This window comes from Gadus chalcogrammus, chromosome 11, assembly GCF_026213295.1.
Source record: "Gadus chalcogrammus isolate NIFS_2021 chromosome 11, NIFS_Gcha_1.0, whole genome shotgun sequence".
Lineage (NCBI taxonomy): Eukaryota > Metazoa > Chordata > Actinopteri > Gadiformes > Gadidae > Gadus > Gadus chalcogrammus.
The window spans coordinates 11,944,900-11,972,826 of NC_079422.1; the positions used below are offsets into that span (position 1 = coordinate 11,944,900).

Below are 27,927 nucleotides of genomic sequence, written 5' to 3' on the forward strand. Positions count from 1 at the left end.
ATATGTGTTTATGTGTGTGTGTATTTATTTGTGTGTATGTGTGTGTGTGTGTGTGTGTGTGTGTGTGTGTGTGTGTGTGTGTGTGTGTGTGTGTGTGTGTGTGTGTGTGTGTGTGTGTGTGTGTGTGTGCGTGTGTGTGTGTGGCATGACAAGAAGCAGGATTGATGATGAATAATAAAAGAGGTGGGTGGTCATCGGGGAAGAGCATAAAAATAACGTTTTTCCTCAGGAGGACATGGAATATTCCATGGAATATTGAATTGGAATGTATTATTGTGTCAGCCCATAGCAGAAAGGAAGTATCCACTGAAACTAAACAAGGTGTGTGTGTTTGTGTGTGGTTCGATCCATTCCCTCCCCCAAACAATTTGCATACAAGGATAACGTTTTTTAACGTTTGATCAGATTGGTCAACTTCGTTTTCAAGAAAAACTCCATTACTTTTAGTTGATAAACAAAAGGCATTCTTAACCTTTTGATGACAACTTTAAGGTTATGAATCATGCATTGCATATTTATTCTGGAGTATGGGAGAACAGTTCTCCCAGATGATTTGAATCCAATCTCCCCCACTCGTTGTTCTTTAAAGCCACAGTATAACATTAGGACTGTTCTTTTTCTTAGCTTTTAATGCTTATTTTTAGGTCATGAACAAGCAAGACCTGAGCTCTCCCATCAACTGGAAGTAAGTAGCAAACGGTTCATACAATTTGCTTTGTGTAAAGAGCCCCATATGAGCCCCTAAACACACGGCCCTACTGAACGCAGCTCTAATGTAGAACACACCTGCTCCCTGTCCCCTGCCTCACACCGCACGCTCCAACACCCCGCCGCAAGGGTGTCTCTTAAAGGGACAGGCTGCACACCAATATAAACAAGTGGAATAATGATCACCAAGCTGCATGTCATCATATTACTAAATAGGTGGTTGCATCATGGAAATGCAGCTCTTCCTTCCCCTGTCATTGGGAGGAATGGAAAGGAATCCTGAAAGACACTTTATTCTGTGTCTTGGTTTATTTACTGCTCTTTACTGGGATTTAGGAGGCCAACGTCATGCTGAACCTCACCCATCGGTGTCCGTCCGGTCGGCTTACAACAGCATCTCACTGGATGGAAACAACTCAGGGTAAACCCAGCCATTATTGGTAGTCAGCCTCCAAAGATTCAGAGCTGGTGGGAACCCAAATACGAAGCATCTCCAACAGCATTGCTGTCTTGTTCTTCTCTGAGAGAAGAAGAACAAGACATCACAGCCCTGACTGTCACAGCAGAGCACTGCTGTGACAGCTGTGGGCTGCTCCCTCCCTTCTGACAGACACAGAGAGACCCTGGTGTCTGGGTCTCCTCGTGACAGCGGTCTGTCTCCTATCTGCTCAGAGAAGCGTCAGGGGATTGGCAGTTTGGAAGTGACAATCATGCGGAGTTTGTGAGAAACTCAGGTGACAGTTTCTTTGGGGGTCAATCTTCTCTCTGGTTAGACTTAATTGGAAGCCCTTGCAGCTCTTGACATATTGACCACACACACGCACACACACATGCACACGCACGCGCACGCGCACACGCACACACACACACACACACACACACACACACACACACACACACACACAAACACATTGTTGTAGTCCATAGGCTTGTTTAGTGGCACCCTCTACTGTTCGAGGAAAGAACTGAAAACCGAATAGGCTGGCAGTGATCCAAGTGGCAGAAGAGATTGAAGATGGAAACCCAATAAAATACAGTAAGTGAGGAAGGGGGGGGATAACACTGGTTCATTAAAACGTAAAATGGATTATTTGGACCAAAGTAGACCAAAGCGATATGTTTTAATGTGCTCTAGGCACACAAAGTAAGAAGCCTGATGTCATCAAAGGGAAGTGCTGGTTGTTTAAAGATGAGTAACTGAATATCCAGGAGTCTCTCAGGGAAGAGCAGCTGGATCTGTTTGTAGTCTCTCGCACTGTGAGAACACATCAGTACAGTGCTATCGCGCCCTGCGTTCTCTTTGATATCAAACCATAGCAGGTCTCCAATCCCTAATGCTTCGAGTTGTAAATAGCTTCTTTTACTAAAGGATCCCACATGTGTTGGTGAGTTTTAATCCCAGGACCTTAACACAGCGAGGCACACGTGTGGCAGTAGAACCATAGAGTATAAACGTGTTACAGAATATGGCTGAACAACATGTTCTGTGTTTGGGCGTCACTGGGCCAAGTCCGCTGCATAATCTCATCACAAGAGGAATTGCTCAGGGACAAGGGGGCCTGGTCCCTCTCAGGGGTTGTGTGTGTGTGTGTGTGTGTGTGTGTGTGTGTGTGTGTGTGTGTGTGTGTGTGTGTGTGTGTGTGTGTGTGTGTGTGTGTGTGTGTGTGTGTGTGTGTGTGTGTGTGTGTGTGTGTTTGCATAATTTAAAGCTTGTGCAAAGATAACATGATGACGTGGTTGTGAGTTACTAAAACAAAATAATCGTACTACTATAATAGCAGGCCTGTCACAGCAGTTACTCAAATTACTCATGTGCGCGTGTGCCAAGCAGCCTGCAATTCACACACACACACAGCACGCGCAAACGCATACTTACACCGCAAGCACGCACACACACACCGCATACACACACCGCACACACACGCACATGCGCACGAACATGCATGGAAACACACACACACACACACACAAACACACACATTCACATGCACACACCGCACGTCAATACAAAGGCTGCGACACATACACGGAAGCGCACACACGAACGCACACACACATGCACGAGCAAACACCGTACGTCAAGACAAAGGCAGCGACATACTCGCCAAGCGACAAACGGCTCCGCCATCGACACATGCGCAGGTTAGGCACACACGCATGCGCACACACCACAGCGACACTTGCCCAGGTAAAACGTTATGTTTTTAAACATAACAGCTCCGCCATCGACACAAATGCCCAGGTAAGAACACACACGCACACACCGCAGCGACACACTCTCCCAGGTAAGTCGTTATGTTTTTAAACATAACGGCTCTGCCGTTGACAAACTATCCCAGGTAACACGTTCTGTCTATGGACTGTAGAAATTGCGATAAAAGAAGGGAAGAGACAATTTCTCACCTTGACAAGCAACGGCGGGTCGTTCAATTTGTCATATAAATTCAAACATCACACCGACCGGCATATCAACACATAAGTGACATGATCTTGAAGAGACAGTGTCCCCATAAGGCAGAACGAAAACTTGTCAATAACACAGTATGGTGAATTATGTCTATAGAGTCCACCACAAGACTACACTTTGTTGCTCAAATGTAATATTACCCTCCTCCTTGAGCCTCCCCAAATGTCTTGCGATATTGATTTCCCCCCCTCCCCCCTGTGGACTGTTTTAGTTATTTTATATATTGTGTGTATGCTATTTGTGACTGTAGGCTACTGCTGCCTGTCTTGGCCAGGACACTGGAAGAGATGATTAATCCCAATGATGATTATTATTTTCAACTAACCAATAGTAGTTGCCTTGCATTTTAAAATGTCAATGCACTGTTCAGCCCTGAATAACAGTAAAAGCTATTTAATAATTGATTTGCATGCATAGTATAGTACACTTTCCATTGAACAATTACCTCTGATACCATAAATTGACTAATTTTATAGTGTAATCAAATGCTCACACACTAGCTGCTTTCAGACACACGTGTAAGTCCTGATATTCTCCTGTTGGGCCGTATGTGTGCAGAACATATCCTGACATCTGTACCTTGAAAATCTCCTGAATAATACTACCCCTGAGGTAGTATTTTCTCCGTAGGAAATGTAAATTACCTTATATGTGAAAGAGTAGAAAGTCGGTGTGCGTTCAGTGGGCGTTTTGATGACGCTTCTGCATGTCATTGAGTGGCTCCCTAAATGATAATCAGCCTGTTGCCTTTAGTTCGCTGAATGGTTAAAAAATAGTGTTGGCACTGCTTTTAAGAGTCATTTGTGCTGAACGAATGTTATACGTTGTACAATTATAGGCCAAATGTTATTATATTATGTGCTCAGAAATTTGTTATATTATCAACTGGGGTTTCCACATTATTGCTATGGGTTTAATTACATCTAGAGGTTGAGCGCGAAAACTCTAGTTATAATAATAGTAATAATAATGTATGTACATATATTATACATACAGTATTGTATAATATATATCATATATATATATATATATAGCAACTCGGGAGGTTGAATAAAAAAATATTTTTAATTAAGATGAACGGTCAGGAGGCCTAAATGTGGTGGGAAAGAAATAGAAAGAGGGGGAGAGAGTATGAGTGAGAAGGAGCGAGAGAGATGGGGGGAGAGAGGCATATCAAGCTGTCGATATGTGACGGCAACCGTCTCTGGTCTGCCGACTCAGATTAATGGAACTCATTCCAGTAGCATATGAGAGAGAGAGAGAGAGAGAGAGAGAGAGAGAGAGAGAGAGAGAGAGAGAGAGAGAGAGAGAGAGAGAGAGAGAGAGAGAGAGAGAGAGAGAGAGAGAGAGAGAGAGAGAGAAAGAAAGAGAACGAAATGTTCAGCAAATGAATGAGATTAGAGGAGAGGAAGAGGGAGGGACAGGAACATTACATTGGGCCTCAGCATATTTCATCTGCATTAGCCCCCCCCACACACACACACACACACACACACACACACACACACACACACACACACACACACACACACACACACACACACACACACACACACACACACACACACACACACACACACACAAACAGTGAGTCAGTGATACTGACTCTGTGTCTTTTTTACTTCACCTTACTCGTAGAACGGGGCTGTTACTGTTACTGGTGTGTTTGCTTCAGTATTAAAGCTGCGTTTCTCCTCCATTCAGACGTGTTGCATTGACACACCTGTGATTGACAGTCAACTGATAGCTTAAAGGTAGCTTGGCCATTTCTACCAAACTATGCCCATATAATCTCTTTTTAATCATACCTCCAGTTAACCTCCAGTAGCTTTAACACTCAAATCCAGTTCATATCAAAGGTTAAGAACTAGGAATCAACAGGAAACCCTGGCGTTTTGGTCTCAGACTTTAGCTCCCTCTGTTCCAGTCCTTAAATCCACCTTAACTTTCACATCCTTTGGTTCAAACAGGAAAAACAGCGGTGAGACAGAGAACATACAAAACATGATGATAAGTAACAATGGTAAAACAATATGTAGGCATAGTGCAACCTTTAGTTATGCAAACAAGTCAAAAAGCCCCAAAAAGAATGCATACACACTTGAACCTACACATATGCTTACACACACACACACATACACACACACACACACACACACAGACACACACACACACACACACACACACACACACACACACACACACACACACACACACACACACACACACACACACACACACAGTGTCTCGTCACACATACACAGACACACACAGTGTCGTCAGCCTCAACAAGAAGAGAGCCCTGGGCTACAGGAGTTGTTATTAGTCAGGATTCTAGACATCCTACACCGGAAACATCCTCCCTCTCTCTCTTTGAATATTGAGTCCACTGAGCTGTATCAAACACTTAGAACTGAGGTTCCTACCTTTGCACTAGAGATCTTTCTCTCGCCCTCCCTCCCCCATCCACCCTCTCTGCCAGTGTCTCTCCCTGAATATAGCTCTCTCTTAGTAGGCCTACCTCTCTCTACCTCGCTCTACCTCTCCTCAGAATGTGATTAATGTCCTTTTAATGCAGTTAAAGTGGCGCTAGGCCTGGACTTGACTTGAAGCAGGGCTTGGACTGAGACACACAGTGACTGTACGTTGTTGACAGCCGATCTTGGTGAGGAGATAGAAGGGAATAATCCCAACTGTGAATTGTCCAACCTACACTGGTTTAAATATAAAGTGTTGATGAGTCACCGGTGAGCCGGGAAGACGTGCTTCCTAAAGGAGACTTTGGCAACCCATGGCTTCGCACCCACCACATGTATTAGCATTAGCATCTCAGCTTAGCAATAGCACCACAGCTCACATTAGCTCGACCCTTGTGCAGTCCAAAAAATGTATGATAAATATGTTCTCAGAAACTAATCGTATATGCTGCATTTCAAATACTGAAAAATGGCGGGTGTAAGAGGCTGATGTCATTTTGCCTGGAATGTCATTTAGTGTAACATCAAGCTGAGGTCATTGTGTTTTACATCAAGCTGAAGTGGTCAGGACCCAGTGTAATTTACCTGAGTGCTCGTATCGTGGTCTGCAGGTCTCTGAGCTGAAGAGGAGGAGGAAGAGGCGGATGAGGAGAAGGGGGATGGGGCACCAGGTTGAACGGGTCCATCTATGGGGGAACAGGGGTCCCCACTCCCAGGGCTCTCTAAGCAGAGGAGAAACAGGACGTTAAGACCAGTCATACAATGCACTTACTGACTGTTGAGGGTTAATGATCATTGTAAGTAAACAACTGCACTGGAAAATTTACATTTCCCCCCCTAAAAATTGATGAATTAACGTGAAAAAACATAGAAATGTTGCTCTAAATTGTTTTAAAAGGTACCTAAAAACGATATGGTTAAAGTGGCAATAACGTAGATCTCTGTTTCCTTCTCTTTGACGGCCCTAGTGGTAATTAACCAGTACACTGCTACACACACAAGTGAGTTCAAGAGCGAGGCTGTTGCGGTAGCTCTGCCTACCCCGGTAGTACAACCACTACCAATCGCCCGACTAATCGACATTCACAATTCTTAAACTGCAAAGGCTTTCCTCAGTTGGCCATAGGCTCAACCATCCTGTACTCACTCACCAATAGATAGTGACTTTATTAGCGGAACTATTTCAATGAAAAACTTTGGCGGTCGTTGCCCTTGCCACTTTAAGATCTTGCAAACAACCCTTCTCTGAAACGAGCGGGCATCAGACGCGCCATCATGAGGCTGACCTGCGAGCGCTGGCGGCCCGCTCGGGCCCTGCTTGGGGCTACGGCTGCCGCTGAAGCTGTGACCGGGGCTCTGGCTCCACGACCTGGCCCGGCCCGGCTCCACCTGCTGCTCCCCCTGCTGCACCCCCGAGCCCCGCCGCTGGCTCCACGACTTCAACCTCTCCCTGGGGGTCCGGGCCGCGGCCAGGCCCGGGAAGCTGGGGCTGGGGCTGGGGCTGGGGCTGGGGCTGGGGCTGGGGCTGGGGCTGGGGCTGGGAACGGGGCTGGGGGTGGGGGTGGGGGCCGCGACCGGAACCAGGACAGGGATGGGGACGTGGTTCTGGTTGTGGTTGTGGTGAGGGCTGGGGTGCTGGGTGGTGAGGGCCTGGGCCACATTATGCTGCAGCATGCTGAGACAATCCCCCAGGCAGCTGAGGGTGGCCGCCGACGTAGCCTTCAGGAGCAGCAAGTCCTGTCCTCAGGAGGGGGGGGGGGGGGGGGGCACGGACACAGACAAGACACACAGTCACACAGACACACAGACACACAGACACACAGACACAGGCAAGACACACAGACACACAGACACAGACAAGACACACAGACACAGACAAGACACAGACAAGACACACAGACAGACAGACACAGACAAGACACACGGACACAGACAAGATACACAGACAGACAGACACACAGACACAGACAAGACACACAGACACACAGACACAGACAAGACACAGACAAGACACACAGACACACAGACACACAGACACAGACAAGACACAGACAAGACACACAGACAGACAGACACAGACAAGACACACAGACACAGACAAGATACACAGACAGACAGACACGGACAAGACACGCAGACACACAGACACACAGACACAGGCAAGACACACAGACACAGACAAGATACACAGACAGACAGACACAGACAAGACACACAGACACACCGACACACAGACACAGACAAGACACACAGACAGACAGACACAGGCAAGACACACAGACACAGACAACACACACACACACACAGACACAGACAACACACACACACACACAGACAGACAGACACAGACAAGACACACAGACAGACAGACACAAACACACAGATAAGAGTGAGCAAGGGAGAGCAATGGGGGACACGGTTACAGCTTGGCAACACAACATTGCCATCAGTATTCAGAAGGACCACTTTACCCAGACGTTTCATGTCCCATCAGGGAATCAAACACACAGATGGTCTCGGTAATTTATTTTTAAAGCTCTTTCCAAATACTTTAAAATAACTATTAATTATTTTTTTTCCCATAAATGCATGTCATTGTGGACTACAATTGCCATCTCATGGTCGGTTTCTCATTACCATTTAGCAATGACCTAATTGGCACTATTAAATAGTAATATCTCACCGCTAAGTAATAGCAATTGACATTCGCAATTAAAAAACAAATTCGCAAAACTGGTTTGAATGTCAATTGCCAGTGACTGCACCCTACTCTACAAGTGGTCCATTGCCGTGGCAACGATGATACTGTCCATGATCTGTGTTTCTAGGCAGGTGTCCTACCTCATCCAGAGAGGAGAGGGGTCCCCCGCGGGGGGGCAGGGATTCAATGGAGTTCACCAGGTTCTTCTGCTGACCTGCCACCTGGTTCATCACCTATACACAGGACATAGACACGTGTTATGTACGTAGAGACATAACCAGGGCGGGAGGACAGAGACTGACAGAGAGACATGTATGGTGTAAGGACAGAGACAGAGAGACCTACAGAGGGTATAAGGACAAAGACAGAGAGACCTAGAGAGGGTGTAAGGACAGAGACAGAGACCTAGAGAGGGTGTAAGGACAGAGAAAGACAGAGAGACGTAGAGAGGTTGTAAGGACAGAGACAGAGACCTAGAGAGGGTGTAAGGACAGAGAAAGACAGAGAGACGTAGAGAGGGTGTAAGGACAGAGACAGAGAGACCTAGAGAGGGTGTAAGGACAGAGAAACACAGGGAGACGTAGAGAGGGTGCAAGGACAGAGACGCAAAGAGAGCTACAGCTACAGCAACAAGATAGAAAGGACATTCAAATGTTGATTTTCTGAATGAGAGTACATTCTACTACTAAGTCCATTTGTTTGTTAATTTGCATTTCAAAGACAGCTTAAAGCACTTTGTCCAAAAAAAACTCATCCTCTCCATCCTGTAATCCGGATACATATGCACATACACTAGCTGGTATAGTGAAGCAGGCCTGCAACAATGCAGAGAGACTAAACACACAGCATTCACATACGCTCTGAACACGTCAGACAGCCCTCTGATCAATGTTTGTGCTGATCAATCTGTGAATAATGACAGACTTCAGTCTGTTAGCCTTGTAAAGATTTTAAAGAAAAAACACTGTTCTCTTTCACGGCTGCCGATTCTGCATCACACACCTTGATACCGAATTTTTTTAACAAAATAATTCAGCAAGCAGATAGTATTCGGCGCGTCTAATTTATCTGTATTAGACACATTACACATCTTTTGAACTGCTTCCATGGGTCTTATTCATTATCCTAATAAATTGAATTATGTGTATTGAAGATGACGGAGGCCAGACCAAATGTTATTATCCTGTTTTGTATTTTTGTGACTATCACAGCATGGGATTGTGGCTCATGCAGTAAGTGACACTTAGCAATACTTGGATGGGATACTAAGCACTGCTTTGGTAGCGTCTCTCATTAGGGGGCCTGGGGCGGGAGGGACGGTGGCGACTCAGTGGAGGGGAACCAGCGGTCACTAGAACATCGTTGTGATTATATAAGGAAGTATAACCGCGGCTGTGCGGACAGACACTGCTGAAGGTCCACGTGGAGGCTAAGAGTCTGTGTGCCGCTCCGTGTGCCAGGGTGATTCCCGAGGGGGTCCCCCCTAAAATGGCCATCCTAGAATACATCTCTCCTCCGGTAGTTGAGCAGCGCACTGGGACCGAGGACCACTCACAGAGAGAGGGAGAGATTGGAGGCGGATAAGGAATAGAATATTGAATATATTGAGGAGAAGGCTGCAACAATGCATCAGAGCATCACACATGCGCACGCACACACACACACACACACGCTGCACGCACGCACACACACACCCACAGTAATTATAATTGACACAACCATGTCAGTTCTAATTGTAGATTGCAGACCAGTGGGATATCAAGTCTTATCTAGGACAACGGAATGAGGGGAGCTGGGATAGGCTGCATCTCAGAGTTTCTCGCTCACAGGCTCACAAACACCAACACTGTTGGTGTATAAGCACCCCCAACACCCACCCACACACACACACACACACACACACACACACACACACACACACACACACACACACACACACACACACACACACACACACACACACACACACACACACACACACACACACACACCCACCCACCCACCCCCACCCACACACACACACACACACACACACACACACACACACACACACACATACACACACACACACACTCCAACGCACACACACTCACTCGCACACACACACACACACACACACACACACACAGAGACTCAATTAACATCACCAGGTTGTCTCTCCCTCTATAGACGCACAATATCACTCTTAAACACACACACACACACACACACAGACAAACACACACAAACACACACACACACACAGACTCAGTTAACATGTCCAGGCTGGCTCTCCCTCTACACACGCTCTCACAGTGCTAGCACTAGCTAGATCGTGTCTCTCCTCCACAAGTGCTGCTCCCAGGGGACGGTGAGTCATCAGCGCTCAACAGCTCCACAGCGAGAGAGCAGCTAGCGTTTAGCTCACCGGCGCCCCCCAACCCATTCTGTTTCTTGCCTCCTTTTGAATCATCTTCCAATCGTGTTTTAACCAGGAGGAACATCAGCCATCCCTTCTTTTTCTTTTCATTTTTGTTCTTTGTGAAGTGAATTAAAGTAACATAAAAGGGAGTGTGTGGCCTGTGTCGTCATGCCGCAGAACATGCCGCAAGACGTCAAATTAATTATAAACGTACAATCCATTCTACCATTTCCATTAAAGCTTTGCTTCACTGGATATCATCCATCATGTCCTTTGTCTGTTTTTCTTAACCGTAAGCAGAACCATAACCTGTTTTATAAGTCCAGCAAACCAATAGCATGGTCAACCGTATAATTGTTATTTTTCAGATTTAACACAGAATCTAAATTGAATTGGTAAAATAAAGTCAATGTGTCATTTCATTGTTTGTGTCACATTGTTTTGCATTGCAGTCACGTGTATCGACAGATATAAAGAGGACAGATATAAGTATACCTGACGCAGGATCTTTACTTATTTTCTTACTTTTATCCATCCTGCAGTGTTCCCTGTAAGGCAGAGTTATACAAAGCAGTATAATACGACTCCTATATCCTCAGTAGAGCAGTGTCTAGGTGCACACACACACACACACACACACACACACACACACACACACACACACACACACACACACACACACACACACACACACACACACACACACACACACACACACATATAAACACACAAACACACACACGTAACCTCCGGGGAAGAGAGGCTTGCCTTCTCTCCTTGCAAGGAGATGTTTCTTTCTTTACTGCAAACTCTCACCGTTGCTCTCAAGTTTAAGTGCTTCACAAGGCTCTTTCCTTCCCTGCTCTCTAAAGTAGAAATGAGGAGAGAAACCTGGGTCTCTCTCTCTCACTCTCTCCCTCTCTGCCTCGCACTTTAGCTTCTTTCCCCATCTTCCCCCTCCCCTTCTTCCCATCATATATAAATAGCACAAGACACCAAATATTGCTTGTCGAGCCGTGAAAGAGTTATTGCCCTGTGGCTGTTAAATAATTAGTATTATCTTAGCATGCGTAATGCATGAACAGAAAACAACAGTCTCAGTAGGCTTCTATGCTTCACTCCTGCCATTGTACTAGAGGACAATTTTATTGTCCCAATTGAATGAATGAAGAACGACAGCACTATACAGCAGGACAATCTAGTGGGAAGGCGGTTTGACTCCGCGAGGTGGTGTTCCAGCCCTAAGGTCTGCAGCCTCAAGAGGCCTTCTTGAGCAAGGTGCTTACTACAGGTAGCTGCACATTTAGGGTAAGCAACGAACAAATGAAGTACTAAGGCTTCTAATGCGTGACATACAATCGAACAAAAGCCACAAAACAACACAAAACCCTTTGAGTGTGATCTTGTCTGTGATTAAAATATATCAAATCTCTCCCTCTCTCTCCCTTCCACTCTCTCTCCCTCTCCCTCTTCAGCTCCCTTCCTCTCTCTCTCTCTCTCTGTCCCCCCCCCCCCCTCCCACATCAAACCCTCATGCAGTCAACTGGGGGAGGAACAAGAGACACAACGAGACTCCAGAAACTTCTGTGCATGACTCACCAGAGCCCCAGCAGACAGGCAGATGAATCGCTCCCCAAACCTGAATGAATTAGGGAGGGAGAGGTGGGCTGTTGTGGGGATGGGGGGGCTGTTAATTAATGCGTTGGAGTGAATGGCGGAACTGGGTTTGGAAACCCGAATTGATTGACTCTTAGAATAGCCCTCTTCCGGAAACAACAAATGGACAGGATGACGAATCGCTTTCAGACCTGGCAAGTCAATGTCATCACTAAATGGATAAGCTAATGATTCAGACCATTAATCACGGTCATAATTGAAACCCTGTGTGTCCTGCACGGGCCGGAACACCGGTAACTAAGATCGTTCCCCTGCACAGGGTCCCGTGACCAGCAGACATAGATCACCCCCAACACCGGAGGGGTTATATAACAAACTCACGATTCACTCCCTGATATACAATAATCACCAAAAGCTGATCCAACAGGTTGACGAATGACTGGATGAGGTAGATTCCCCTTTTAAAACCTGCTGGCTGACAAATGTCTCTCTCCGCTTCTTTAGCTGCTCTGAAAAAAATATCAGATCAGGTATCAACAGGAACGCACCGCTATACGGCAGAGCCAGGGGTGTCAGCATCACAGAACTCTGACCCCACAGCTGATTCTGCCTTCCAAAATCTATTTACTTCTCAGTTTAAGGAGATTTCACTTTTCCAAGCAAGATTATGTTGAGATTATGTTGAGATGTGAGATGATTCAAACATGGATTTTTCAACACAGTGTTTAAATCTTCTCCCTCCTCTATTTGAAGAGTGGGTAAAAATTTGGGAATTTACAAAAACCTGTGATTGACAGGCAAGTGGTATCCCTGACACAAAAAGGGAAGAGATGCCCTGATTGGACAGAAATTTGCCGGAGGTAGTCTAAATGTAAATTGGCTCATAGAGGCACAGGCGACTCAAAACAAATATTCTCCCCGCATAATTCAATAACTCTGAATTGACAGACGGCCATGAGATTTCTAACAATTAATAATCAAATTAATAGCTCCTAAATTGTACCTAAATCGCCTTTAATATACCACCTGCTGCGCAAAACTTTCAAATTCATTAAATAAATTATTATAGGACACTTTTTGATGGCAAACTATTTTATTCAATAGAGCATCAACAGAGCATACAGAGAGCAGCAACGCTGAGGTGTGTTACCATAGTGAAGAGTAAAGCATTGGCTATGGCTGAAGCCAGCCATATGTTTAGGTTATCGTTGTGCTGATAATGAGACAGAATAGGATATTAGAATAGATAGGTCCAGGTAGTCTTTTAATTGTGAATGTGATATAATTAACACAGACTATTATGTTAAGTAAAAAGTGGTTCTCCAAATTTAAACAGCAATTTGTTGTAGCTCTCCCTCCAAAGTGTGTGTGTGTGTACCCTCAGCAAAGAAAAAATAAAGAATAAACGTTTCAATGGATGAAAAACACTGCGTTGAAATCTTCTATGTTTGAATCCTTTCACATCTCAACATAATCTCCACCTTATCTCATTTAGAAAACTAAAATTTCCCAAAACGTATCCGTGATCCATTAATCAACGATTACTTCAAGTAAATCTAATTTTACAACTGCCATCTTGGTGTGGATTAATGTAATGCTTCTGGAAATGTTACTTCCTAAATTAACTTGTTTTTTGTTTCAATCAACCCTGCTTCCTTCCATGAAATAGAGTGGTTCCTCTCTCCTTCCCTTGCCATCCATCTCTGTCTGTCACTGTCTTCCACGTTGAGGCCAAGGCATCCATCTTTCCAGCAGCCAACCCTTCTCTCCATTTATCCTCTTCTTATTCCTCCGTGGAGCACAATTCATCTTTCTGTTTACCACCCCTCTGACAATATTATTTAGTGTCTGAAGTTTTTCAACCACACAGCCAACTTAGATCTCACTTTTTTCTTATTTTTCTTTCCAATCTTCTGTCCCTCTAAGTGTACATTCCCCTTTTTTCCCTCCCTTTCCTCTACTTTGCTAATCGGCCGAGAGCGCAGAGGTCTTAAGTGCTGGCTCAGTTACGAAGTGTCCTTGTGAGTCATTGCCTGTGAAACGCGAGCCCTCGTCCTGTCTCCCTCAACCTCTCTCGCCCCGCCTTGTAATTCAGAATAATGTCACTGACCGGAATATCTCCCCACCTGGCTGAACTTCTACAAGGCCAACCTGTTCATAATCATCAGCATATCTGACACGTTAAAAGCATGCGTTAATTTAAAAAGTTAAGCGTCATTTTGTTGTGATTTTCTTTGTGTGTGTTTGTGTGTGCACGTGTGCATGTGTGTGGGTGTCCAGTCTCACATCCAAGGTGCCTGCATGTGACACTGGATGACCGGCTCAGGGCCCTCCTACACCCAGGACCCGGTCAGACCATACACCCCGGCCCCTCCACTACACTGCACCCAAACGGCTTGCTATGCCCTCACTGCAACGAGACCTCAGCTGACGCTCGACAAATTATCAAATGTTTGCAGTCCTCCGCACTGACATCAGGCCGGCTGAAACCCCTCACAACTCATCTGTTCAGACTGCACCCGGGCCAATGAAAACCCCCCAAAACCTCTATCTGTTGTTCTTATAAGGTAGCAGTTGAACTTGAAGCAGTTTGCTTACTGAATGAATTGTATATACACTCATGGTTCTTGCACTCATTGTAAGTCGCTTTGGACAAACGGGTAAGCTAAATAAATGGAACGTAATGTCATAATACACACAATGTAGCTTAGAGAATGTAGTATAAGTAAGAAGACAGTAGAAGTAGACATGAGTGTTTGTAATAATGCTAAGAGGCTTATAAAATATGGAGACACTCAAACACCCAGCCATTCAAATGGGCGCAGATAAAGACATGGTGCCCTTCAGCACCATGGACAGCTCCAGTGTGTGTGTGTGTGTGTGTGTGTGTGTGTGTGTGTGTGTGTGTGTGTGTGTGTGTGTGTGTGTGTGTGTGTGTGTGTTTGTGTGTGTGTATGTGCGTGTGTGTGTGCGCGCAAGAGGATATTCATGTCCCCTTCACAATGATATTATAATATTATTATCCTTTATTAATTATTAAAAAGGTGCAGTAAACGAGGTTCCCGAGAGGTGAAATAACAGGCCAGAGGAAGGGTGATCACGGACAGACAGGAGGACCTTCTGTTTGTTCCTGTTTGTTCTGTTTCATTTCATCATGCAGTTTCATCACTTTCAGTAATAGTTAAAATGCTGTGTTATGAATACGGAATCTGAAACTCTCTTCAACAATGTTCACAAACATTTTGGTAGTTAAACGCATTTTCCCAGGTCGCCGACCTGATACCTGAATATCTGCATTGATTGGATAAATACAGAAGAATGGGAATGATAGAGCGATGGTACCACACAATAAAGAAACGCAAATAAATAAGCGTGTTGTTATTCAGAATAAACACATATATATATACACATACATGCATATACACATATAAATAAAGACAGGTGTAACGATTCATTCTGTTCCATTCAATCTAATCTCCCAACACTTGGAACTCACCCCTAAGCAAGCAGCTAAAAGATGGAGTTAACGATTTCCTGTCCTAACAGCAGGGGGGAGACGTTCAGAATCAACAAATAATTTCCGTTTGGCTGGTTTGGACAAACACAGCGAGAGCAGGACTGGTTCCCTCGGCTCCGCGGGGTCTCCCCCGGTCGCCGCCTTCTCCACGGACCAAAGGCCAGCGGCGTTATTGAATTTCCTGCCCCCCATTTAATCAAATAATGAAATAATCAAATAAGCAAGCACTCATAATCTTAGGGTGCTGATATTAATATTTGAGAAGCCCGATTCCTCTTTGTCGGGCGGGTCGGATCAATATCGAGCAGTGTAGCCGAGGGCACATCAGATTTCTCCCCGCGCGGGCTGAAGGAAGGAGGACAGTAACGGCCAGTGGAGCTCCTGTTAGCAGTAAGCACTGAAGAAAGACTCAATCGACTACAGTCCACTTTGACACCATCGTCACCTATCAACTAACCCCACGACAACCAAGCTACGACCCAATCGCACTCAAAAGTCAAAGCCATTCCAAACCGTACAACGAGAAACCCTGGAAGCACACAACACGGCCGGCAGACTCCAACAGTCTCAGCGGCAGCCGGTACTACGACCCCCAGGCCTGTTCAGGGTTTAACCCCGTCCCCCCTACCTCTCTGACCTCCAGTAGACCCCCGAGGAAGGGCCAGCCCAGGGTCCAGGAACACCCGACTTTCCTGCAGGTCTGGTGGGGGCTGAGGGTGCCGAGGCTACGCAGAGGGGAACCCCCAGGGCGGAGCTCCGGTCGAGGATGGAGGTGGTGGTGGTGGTGGTCGGGGGGAAGGGGAAAAGGAGCAGCGGGAGGAGGTGGAGGAGGAGGAGGAGGTTGGGGTTGGGGTTTGGAGGTGTTGCCAGGTGGAGGTGAACCCAGGTGCGGAGAACCGGGGAAGAAGCAACATGTCACCTCTGATGAGGTGACAGAGGAGGAGGGGCGAGGAAGAGGAGGAGGAGGAGGAGAAGAAGAGAAGCATGCTGGGAAATTGGAGGAGGAGGAGTAAGAGGAGGAGGCAACACAACATGAGGTCTGGAAGAGATGGCTGCAGCAGCTAGAGCAGGAGGAGGTGAGGGGGGAGGTGCAGGGAGAAGGGAATAAGGAGGAGCAGGAGGCGATGCAGGGGGGGCAGGTTGGCATCAGCAGCTGCCCGAGCTGCTTTCCCCTGCCGGCATCGGACACCGTGTCACCGCACTCTGGCGCCGGCGCCGTCGCACACAAGGGCATCTTCTGCCCCAGTGCACACACACAGATACACACGCCTACACACACACACACACACACACAACCCTGGCACAGGGGCACTCAGTCAGCCATGCATACACTGGAGAGATACAGCAGAAAGTTGGACAAGAGACAGAGAGAGAGAGAGACAGAGAGAGAGAGACAGAGAGAGAGAGAGAGAGAGAGAGAGAGAGAGAGAGAGAGAGAGAGAGAGAGAGAGAGAGAGAGAGAGAGAGAGACAGAGAGAGAGAGACAGAGAGAGAGAGACAGAGCGATAGAGAGAGAGATAGAGAGAGAGAGAGAGAGAGAGAGAGAGAGAGAGAGACATTCGTAGCGGGAAAGCAAAAAGACGGGAAATGCAGAGATAGGAGAACAGAGTGCAGAAGAGGTGAATGTAGTGGGTTTTGAATGGAAGAGGGAGAGCGGGACTGAGGGAGAGAAGGAGAGAGGGAGAGAGAGGGAGAGAGGAGGAGGAGGGAAGAGGGGGCAGAGCGAGGGACGAGAGTCACCGAGAGATGAAACGTGCTTGGGCACAGAGCACAGAGATGAGCGGAGGAAATAAAAGCAGAAGGGAGGGGGAGGGCAGAGAAGAGAAGGGGGAGGGGACGGGGGAGGGGGGGGGGTTGTCCGGTGAGAGCCGACGCAGGGCTTGTGGAGGTGAGGCGACTGAAGGGAGAGGGCGGGTAGAGAGAGCTGCATGCAGTAAGAACATCTTGCTTGCATAGTTTATCCGGTGGGAGCGCGCAAAAACACACAGACACACACACACACACACACACACACACACACACACACACACACACACACACACACACACACACACACACACACACACACACACACACACACACACACACACACACACACACACACACACAAGCAGGAACACAAACTACTGTACTGCTGCTGTAAGGTTTAAACTTGGTCATTACAGAACATTGGAGCATTGAAGTTCCTGCTGATTGATGCTAAATGGCTGGATTGGACACCCTTATTACATTTAATTGTGTATCTTTAAATTTGCCCAAAAGGCCGATATATTACCACTGCTATCTGGAAGGTAATAGAATCTCATTATTTTAGGAATTGGTTTTCCTGTGTTTTAATATTTCCTCAAACTAAACAGGCAGACCATTATCGAACTATCACCTGGTAATTGTCAGATAATTCAGACTTGCTTGTAATAGAGATGAGGGTATTTCCCCTCAAAGAACTTGCCGAATAGTGCAAAAATGCCAAAGTCATGCTTATATACAAATTCAACTTTTACAGATAACAAAGTCGAACACGACCTTTCCCGGGTAAGCAGTTTCATATCAGATTTATATACAGCTCTTCCTATACCTTCTCCCACTTCCCTCCAGAGGCATACCACACACACACGCACACACATGCACACACACACACGCACGCACACGCACACACTCAGAGTGAAGGGGACTGGCGGTATGCAGTGCTGAGCTGACTTGATCGCTGTTTATCTGCACTCCGAGCGTCAATCATAACTTGGAAGACTCTCAGAACACATTCCGGGGGGGACTGGTAAACACTTAGAGCAAATGCGTCTCAATCAATCTTTGCTCTGACTGGTAGTCTCCCCACCATGCGCTGAATTACAGGCTAAACAGACACCAGGCTGGCAGGGGATCAGGCAGGGAAGCGAGGACTCACTCGTCATCACAGCGCTCCATTACAAAATACTGATGAGCAGATTCAAAATGTTCCCCTTCAAGCAAACATTACAAAGTGCTTGACTGGATACCAACCGCTTTACATAAAATGGTATGTTTGTTAAATGAAGAGGCCTCAGAAGATAGAGATAGAGATAGATTGAGATACAGAAAGGGGCAAAGAGAGATAGAGATAGAGAGATAGAGAGATAAACAGAGAGAGACAGTGCCGGAGCCAGAAACATCGGGGGACAGAGAGAAAGGGATCGAGAGACAGAGAGACAAAGAGACAGAAATGCAAATTCTGGTGTGTTTCGAGGTGAACCGTTATGGAGTCGGTTCATTGTTGATACTACCGCATCCATCAAGATGCGAATGATTTGTGGCCAACACCCCCCTGCTTGTCATATGAGGGCGGGGAGCCCAACGGCGGGTTCAGCCGGATCCGAAAGACACCGCAGCAACATGATTACATTTCACCGTGAGGACGCCCGAGAGAACTGAATGAGTCACTTACGAGACAGGACAGCAAATGCAAACAGCCGCGCACACGCACGCACACATACACACGCACTCATTTTTTTATTGAGAATCAGCAAACGCCTGGGTCATCAATTTTTCAACCATATACACTATTTCAGTGGCTCTCTCTCCCTCTCTGTTCAGAGCAGTGGCCCACTCAGGGCAGAAGACTTTAGCTCAGCGCCTCCTTCAGGCCGGAGGTTACTGTGCCTGAGTGTCTCCCCTCTGTCTTCTCCGTGTGTCACGTTGTGTTGGCTTGGGGGGGGGGGGGCTAACAGGAAGCCGCCACTGAGACCACCGAGGGAAAGAGACACTGAGTGACATCACCATGAAGATCGAGCCTCTCAAAGCGATCGAGCGTTAGTAAAGGACACCAGAGACCTTTAAGGATTACCCCACCCATGCACTTCGAGCACATGGGCTTTCATTAGATGACTCCCTTTAAAGGTTATTACATGATATTGCCTGGATCACCTCTGATTGGCTGATACTATGTTCCAATAAAATGCTGACTACATAGCAGAATGTTGCACTGGTAAGATTTGGAGAATCAGAGCCTCACTCACTCCTTTTTTCTAAGTAAACCCGTAATAAGGGACTACAATTCAGTCGCAAAATACACACAAAATACATTTCCCTGCTGCTACCATTGAAGCAGCCAGTGAGAGGCCAGACACCCAGATGGTCATCCATGGGCTGTGAAACGAGACTGTAGGCCTGCTGACAGAGCTGAGTCAGCAAGGCTGGCCGACCTTGTGAAGCCTCTCAGCGAGGAACAGGCCGGCAGAGAACATCTAACCAGCGCCATTTGGTCATTTATTCCACTGTTGTTAACTATAATGTGTGTGTCTGTGTGTACGTGTGTGTGTGTGTGTGTATGTGTGTTTGATTGTGAATGTGAGTGAATTGTGCGAATGAGTGACAGAGTGACAGAAAGAGTGGGACAGACAGACATGTGTGTGCATCTGTGAGTGTCAGTGCACATTTGCATACCTGTGTGTGTGTGTGTGTGTGTGTGTGTGTGTGTGTGTGTGTGTGTGTGTGTGTGTGTGTGTGTGTGTGTGTGTGTGTGTGTGTGTGTGTGTGTGTGTGTGTGTGTGTGTGTGTGTGTGTGTGTGTGTGTGTGTGTGTGTGTGTGTGTGTGTGCGCGTGTCACTTTGTTTGCATGTGTGTGTACCTTGTCGTTGGTGTCAGAGATGCGTCGGGAGCACAGCTGCAGCTGAGTCATCCAGAGCCGCTGCTCCTGAGCATCGGAGGCTGGGGGCAAAACAAACACACGCTGACATCAAATCACAACAACAACCACTGCCCTTACTTCCTGCACTACAGGAACCTCCAGCCCCTAGCCGAACCTCTAACCCCTACAGGAACCTCTAACCCCTAGGAACCTCTAACCCCTACAGGAACCTCTAACCCCTACAGGAACCTCTAACCCCTACAGGAACCTCTAACCCCTACAGGAACCTCTAACCCCTACAGGAACCTCTATCCCCTACAGAATCCTCTATCCCCTACAGGAACCTCTAACCCCTGCAGGAACCTCTTACCTAAAGGAACCTGTGTGTTTGTTTGTGTTTGTGTGTCTGGAGGGGGGGGGGGGGGGGGGTTGCTGTCGAGCAAATCCAAAGTGCTGATGGTTTGTATCAACCCATCTATTATCCAATTACTTTTTTCAGATATTTTTTATTTATTCGTGTGGTGAGAAACGCTATAAAGAAGTATTTAAGAGTATTTGGTGGTAAGACAAGGGGTGGCCGATGAGACGGATTGGTTGTGACACAAAGGGGGGTTAATCACAAGGATATAATTAGAACCAGCTAAACATCTAGTTGCATGAGCATTATATCAAACATTAATCAAATACATTTTCAGAGAAAAAAGCTAACCTCAGGCTACTCTATATATACGGAGGGTCTTTCTGCTAGTGTGGGCAGAGATCAGGACCAGTGAATAAACACACATCTTCAAACAAAGCCTCCACCAGGGATCACGTTGGTCACACCCCATGCAACGGACAACACATGGAGAGATTAAATGTCACAGAGAGAAAAGGTGATGGACGAAGTTATAAAAAAAGGGACAAAGAGAATCCCCCCCAATGAAAAGGAATAGGAGGAGAGGGTAGAGGAGCCGGGAGGTGGGGGGACAGCTGGGGGAGGGTTTCCAGACAGGTGGATGGGTAGGACGATCCAGACCAGGGGTCGGCAACTCTAGGCACGCGTGCCACCAGTGGCACGTGGCAGCATAAATATTGGCACACAAAAATGCGGCACAATGCGGCAGCATAATCATTACTACAGATTATTTTTGCACTTTATTCTGTTTTGGGGATTTCCTCCCAGTGCAAATATGTTTAAATTAGTTACTAAAAGCAGTGTTCTGAAATGTTGATGCATGATTGTGGACTATATGGAAATAATACAATTCCAGGCCTTCTGGAAATGTTTTTGGTCACAGTGTCGTAATTCAGCTTAATATTTAATATATTGTTGCTTAAGGCACACTCATTAACGAGAACATTTCAAACTGGCGCTGCATGTTGAAAAGGTTGCTGACCCCTGATCCAGACAGACACAGCTGGAAGAAGCTGACCCCTCCGGTCGACCCACCAGACCATTGTGATTGGTAGTCGGGTTCTGCAAACCCCTGTATACCGAAACCCTCTGAGGCGCTAAGGCACACATGCACGAGTGTGTGTGTGCACTTGCACATGCACTTCCTGTCCCTCTCTATCAATTTCAATCATGCAGTCGTTTCAATTGAGTCTCAAGAAGTGATTGATTGAAGTATTTTAGACTGAATACGAATGGGTGTCACACAGTGTCCCTAACTGTCAGTGAAAGACCACATTCTTATTTGCGCTGATTGAATGTGATGAAATATATAGTTATTAATAGCTGATATCTTATGAACTGACATTGATTATGTTTGTTTGAGAGTCGGTGTGTGTGTGTGTGTGTGTGTGTGTGTGTGTGTGTGTGTGTGTGTGTGTGTGTGTGTGTGTGTGTGTGTGTGTGTGTGTGTGTGTGTGTGTGTGTGTGTGTGTGTGTGTGTGTGTGTGTGTGTGTGTGTGTGGTGTGAGTATGTACAAGTGTCTGTCTCACACTAACACACACACACACACACACACACACACACACACACACACACACACAAAGATGGGTACACACAGACAAACACATTGACAAACACACGCACAAACACACACACTAACAAATTCTGCCAATTAAAAGTTGGCGACACCAACATTTCCTTGCATGTTACCATATTGTCAGAAGACGAACCAAGCAGTAGCTGTGATGTACATAGTACCTCACTATACCACTTCTCACTGTAAGCTTCAGGGTGAATCCAACCCTAGCCTGCTGTTACTGTCCCTTCACACACACACACACACACACACACACACACACACACACACACACACACTCATGCACAGACACCAGACACACACACACACACACACACACAATAATTTTAACGCCCAAACACAGACACACACACGCAAACACAGACAAGCACATCGAGAGACGCTGAGGTGTGATTGTGTGAACAGGTATGTGACGCACATTGTGGGCTGCAGGAGCTAGATCCCACCCCAATCAGGTTATCTTTATCTTTAGTGTTAAGAGCTGTTAGGAATCACAATTAGTTATATGAAATGAGGATGATGATGTTGTTGCAGTTTTAAGTTGCCGCTAATTAATTGATTATAAATTAGTATTTAGGTTTCAAACTAATATGTTTGCCCTCGTAATGTGCTGGCACCACTTTCATGAAATGTGACCTTTTTTTTTTTTCTTCATCTCGTGAATCGAGTTTGGTTTGAGACTATAGGATTAACCCTAACCCTCTTCTCCGAGGCAGAGCTAGTTGACTTTCCCGCCGTCCACAACAGTTCGTCCTCTACACAGATCCTCTGCCCACTACACCACCGCCTCACCTCTGAGCTTGTAGACGTCCCCGTTGACGGAGAAGACGGTGAACATGTAGGGGAACTCCTCACAGGAGACCACCGAGGCGCCCAGGAGCGGCAGGGACCCCCGGGGTGGCCGCTGGCTACGGCAGGACTCATTCAGGAAGTAGAGGAGGTGACTCCTCTCCTGGTTCAACACAAAGTACCTGCAGGGGAAGAACCCAGGGGCAGAGATGAGGAGCTGCTGGTGACGGGGAACCGCAGACGGGAGGGAGATGTAGGACAACAGCAACCACTGGAGTTCTACCAGCCGTTCCAAATCTGGAACTAGAAACACGGATATGGAACTGGATGTAAATGTTGCCAACAGTGCCTCCTCCTTGCCAAGGAACATATTTGTCCGGTTGACTTTATTTTTTTCTCTAGCGATGGGAAAAGAAATATGAGAACAATTTTGGGGGATATACTGTAGAAGAAAGCAATATTGTGGAACATTGTCCTAGAGGTGTAGAGCTGGCAGTCAACGATCATTAAAGCTAGGAGAACATCCATCAGGGGGAATTGGTGGAATTGAGTGCTCGCTCTCTCTCTCTCTCTCTCTCTCTCTCTCTCTCTCTCTCTCTCTCTCTCTCTCTCTCTCTCTCTCTCTCTCTCTCTCTCTCTCTCTCTCTCTCTCTCTCTCTCTCTCTCGCCTTGATGAGAGATTGTGGAGCGTTCTTATTTCATTGCATGGTGTACCACGTTTGGAAGCAGCTACAGGCAAAAGAGTGTGAATCTTGGTTCGCCATGTATCCATGTGGTGGAGGAGGAGAAGGAGGTGGAGGAGGAAGAGAAGGTGGAGGAGGGAGAAAGAAAAAGAGAGAATGAGAGAGAAAGAGGGAGAAAGAGAACGAGAGAGATGGTGACTGAGTGCACACATGGGAGTGAGAGAAGGAGAGAGAGAGAATGAGGGAGAGAGAAGGGAGATCGCAATGAATAATTTAAATCTCTGTTTTCACAGAGCAATCAACCCCTTTTTTAGTCCATCAGCATTCCCATGCAACTGTAATGTACAGATTATAATACTAGAAGAGTGGAGTGTCATATAGTCAGTGTGTATATATATGTGTGTGTGTGTGTGTGTGTGTGTGTGTGTGTGTGTGTGTGTGTGTGTGTGTGTGTGTGTGTGTGTGTGTGTGTGTGTGTGTGTGTGTGTGTGTGTGTGTGTGTGTGTGTGTATTTGTATAAGTCATATATACAAAAAAATATGTTTTGCAAACGTACATTTAAAAATGCACACTGAATTTCTAGGGTAGTTGTTGCTTGCATTCATGGAAAATGTGTGCCTGCTGCCCCCCCAGGCTGTGAATCAGTGACCTCATCCTCTCCATCATGCAGGCTGTAGAGACTGAACCTGCAGCCACCTCCCAACCCTGACCTGGTGTTAATCCCTCCCCCACCACTCACGGGAGGAAAAGCTCTCTATAGTGAGGGGCTACACTCAATATACAGGAATATTCACATAGATCCCAAAACGTGCAGGCGGGTTGGGTGGGAATGGGAGGAACACAGAGACACATACACACACACACACACACACACACACACACACACACACACACACACACACACACACACACACACACACACACACACACACACACACACACACACACACAGTATATCAAATATGTAGACACTCAAAGAAACACTCCATCAAACACGCACAACCAAACAAGAACAGCAACACACACACACACACACACACACACACACACACACACACACACACACACACACACACACACACACACACACACACACACACACACACACACACACACACACACACACACACACACAAATATAATAGAAAAACACACAGACAAGCTAAGAGATGAATAACAAGTAAGCGGTGAGAAAGAATGAGATAAAACAAGAACCAGGGAGAGAAGCGGGTTGAAGAAAATCACAGGAGATAAAAATAGGTGGGAGAAAAAGGGGAGAAGTGTTTCCGAAGAGTGTTTGATGTGAGATAACATATTTTGTCACCAGCCAAGAGCTTGAAGCAGGGAAAGCAGAACACGCAGACAGCGTGACAAACAGAGATGTCTTCCGAGATTGGACCTAGAGACTTGTGGAGTGGACACAAAGGCCGCCAACAACACTGACCTACTTCACACTTCGTGGCACGACCGAACCATAACAACGGTGAAACTCCCAACATAATCTCAATATTCTTCCATCCATCTAATGCATTATTTATTATTATTCATGAGTTTTTGAAGGCAGAGTGTTGAACCAATAGCGTGCCCCGGTAGCGTGCCCCTTCCTCAGTGCTGCGGCAGTTGACTGTATCAAGCACTGACGGGGTTGGGGCTGGTGGTTTCACATCATCTGGGAGGCACTTCCTTCCTCTCAGATGACGTGCTCACACGTTTACCGCTACACTATGTAACCCTGTCCTTCTCCGCCAGGCACATCGATTACACCTTCCGGGGATGACATCGTTAGATCAAAGACGCAAGTCGACCGACTGCCAAAAGCGAGAGCAGGTTCGGAGAACAGCCTGCCCCTTGGCCAACTCGCCGTCAAGCGCCTCTTTATGACAAACAACAACAAACAGAGGAACACAGCTTCCCGTGTGGCAGAGAGAGAACTAATTAAGCTGCAAATATCGAAGAGAGCATCCAGCACTTTCTCTGTCTCCCCCTCTTTTGGTTCTGACAGAATGGGGAATTAAAGTTGGGAGCTGGGTGACAGAATTGAGATATGTTGCGATGGCTTCAATATTAATACTGTAGAAGCAAGAGAGCTCATGCATAGGCAGAACTCTACATCACATCTGCCCCTTAACACACACACTGTACAGCTAGGTCTTTCAGTGTGGGTGCCTGTGTGCATATCTCTGTGTGTGTGTGTGTGTGTGTGTGTGTGTGTGTGTGTGTGTGTGTGTGTGTGTGTGTGTGTGTGTGTGTGTGTGTGTGTGTGTGTGTGTGTGTGTGTGTGTGTGTGTACCACGAGCGGTCACAAATGTGATCATGGAGCTCATTACACGTCTGGATGGTCTTCCAATCGATCCAGTAGGACAGTGTGGGTGGGGGGGGGAGGAGAGGAGGGGGAGGAGAGGAGAAGAGGGGAGAGAAGAGTGGGAGAATAGGAGAATAGGAATAGCAGTTAGGGAGGAGAGGAAGGAGAGGGAGGAGAGGAGATGGGGAGTAGAGAAGAGGAGGGGAGGAGAGGAGATAGGGAGGGGAGCAGAGAAAAGGAGGGGAGGAGATTAAAGTTGGAGGGGGAGGAGAGGAGGGGGAGGGACGCGTGGGTGTACAGGAGTAGTGCAGGGGGTTTCCTGCCCGAGTGGATGACTCATTCAGTGATTCTCATTCAAACACACACGCACACACGCACCATCACACGCGCGCACACAAACGCGGACACACTCGCACACATCCGCCCCGGCATCTATAAGACGCACCAATGCCCAATGCCCTCTTCCCTTCGGCTTCCCAAATGAACGACTAGACGGCTGAGCTCGTGAAATCTGATTGATGGGACTGGAAGATGATTGGAATGAACACGTGGCTGGATAAATGCATGTCCAGGAAGTTATACCACTAGGCTAGTCCAGCGACACATCAATAACCATTAGCTTGCATGAGAAAATAACTTTGCATATGATTGATTTACTTTTTTTCTAGTCTGAGGAGTCACAATAGCAGGTGAAATAATAATAAATAAATAAAATGCAAAGTAACAACATTCAATATCCCAGACTAAAATAGTATCAGCTAAAACCTGTGCGGCTACATTGACTTGTTGGTAGTTGAGTAAAACATAAGAAATATAATACAAGAAGCACATCAAAGAAAGATGAAACTCAAGCTGCAAGAACATCCCACCTGTTCTGCCAGCCTTGGAGCAGGTTTGTGTATTTCCTGAGCACGCCTTCCAGGAGCCGCTCACTGCGGACCTGGTGAAGCTGAGGAGGACCGGGGCCAGCGTCACCGTCTTGCGCACCTCTGGACAGCCCTCCCTGGACACCACCTGCGGCCGGGCCGCCCGCCTTGCCGTCCCCCACCGGACTCCCGGTCCGCCCGGTCCACACCTGCTGCCGTCCCGTCGCAGAGCTCCCGTGACGCGCGGAACGGTTCATGTCTGTGGCGACAGATCCCAGTGGCTCTCCTGCACCCCCAGGGTCCACTGCAGAACGTCTGTGTGGAAGTAGGAACAGCGGCAAACAGAGTAGAGAGAGTGCAGCAGGAGGAGGGGAACACGACGCTCATTCAGCGGCGATGCACATCAAAGTGATGGTGGCGCGAGTTAAAGACAAGAGCTGACAGAGAAACAACAAATAGACCCTTTGGAAATGTTGACAGAGGGAGGGTATATTCCGACTGTGTCCTCGCTGCGGTGTACACTAGCTCCCTTTCTCTGACGTTATTGCGTTTTTGTTTTGGAAATCCCGGGTTGGTCACTCCCCCCAATAACTCGGGACACGCCCCCTCCTTGTAAGGAATGCAGCATCTTATATTATGTCATCTTCAGCTACTCCTTGGTTAGGGTTTGATCCCGTCATCTCGATGTATTCAGAGGGCTTTTGGGAACTTAAAAGATTAGTTTATGGAAGTGACCCAAAAAGTTAATCCATGTTGAGAAAGGGTTTTTATCTATCGGAAATCTATGGCATTTATCAAATGCTGTGTGTGCCTTTCAGTGGGACG

General features: G+C 46.8%; 1 protein-coding gene across 1 annotated transcript; it reads right to left on the reverse strand.

The window, feature by feature from the left end:
* Positions 1-1,142: 1,142 nt before the first annotated feature.
* LOC130391747 (oxysterol-binding protein-related protein 10-like) lies at positions 1,143-27,646 on the reverse strand. The gene is made up of 7 exons (XM_056602005.1): positions 27,106-27,646; positions 23,255-23,433; positions 20,489-20,568; positions 8,494-8,586; positions 7,234-7,389; positions 6,939-7,056; positions 1,143-1,228 (listed from the first exon to the last, which is right to left on the reverse strand). Exons 1-7 carry the CDS (start codon positions 27,357-27,359, stop codon positions 1,143-1,145), a joined length of 966 nt encoding a protein of 321 aa, XP_056457980.1. The 5' UTR covers positions 27,360-27,646.
* Between the last annotated feature and the right edge of the window lie 281 nt (positions 27,647-27,927).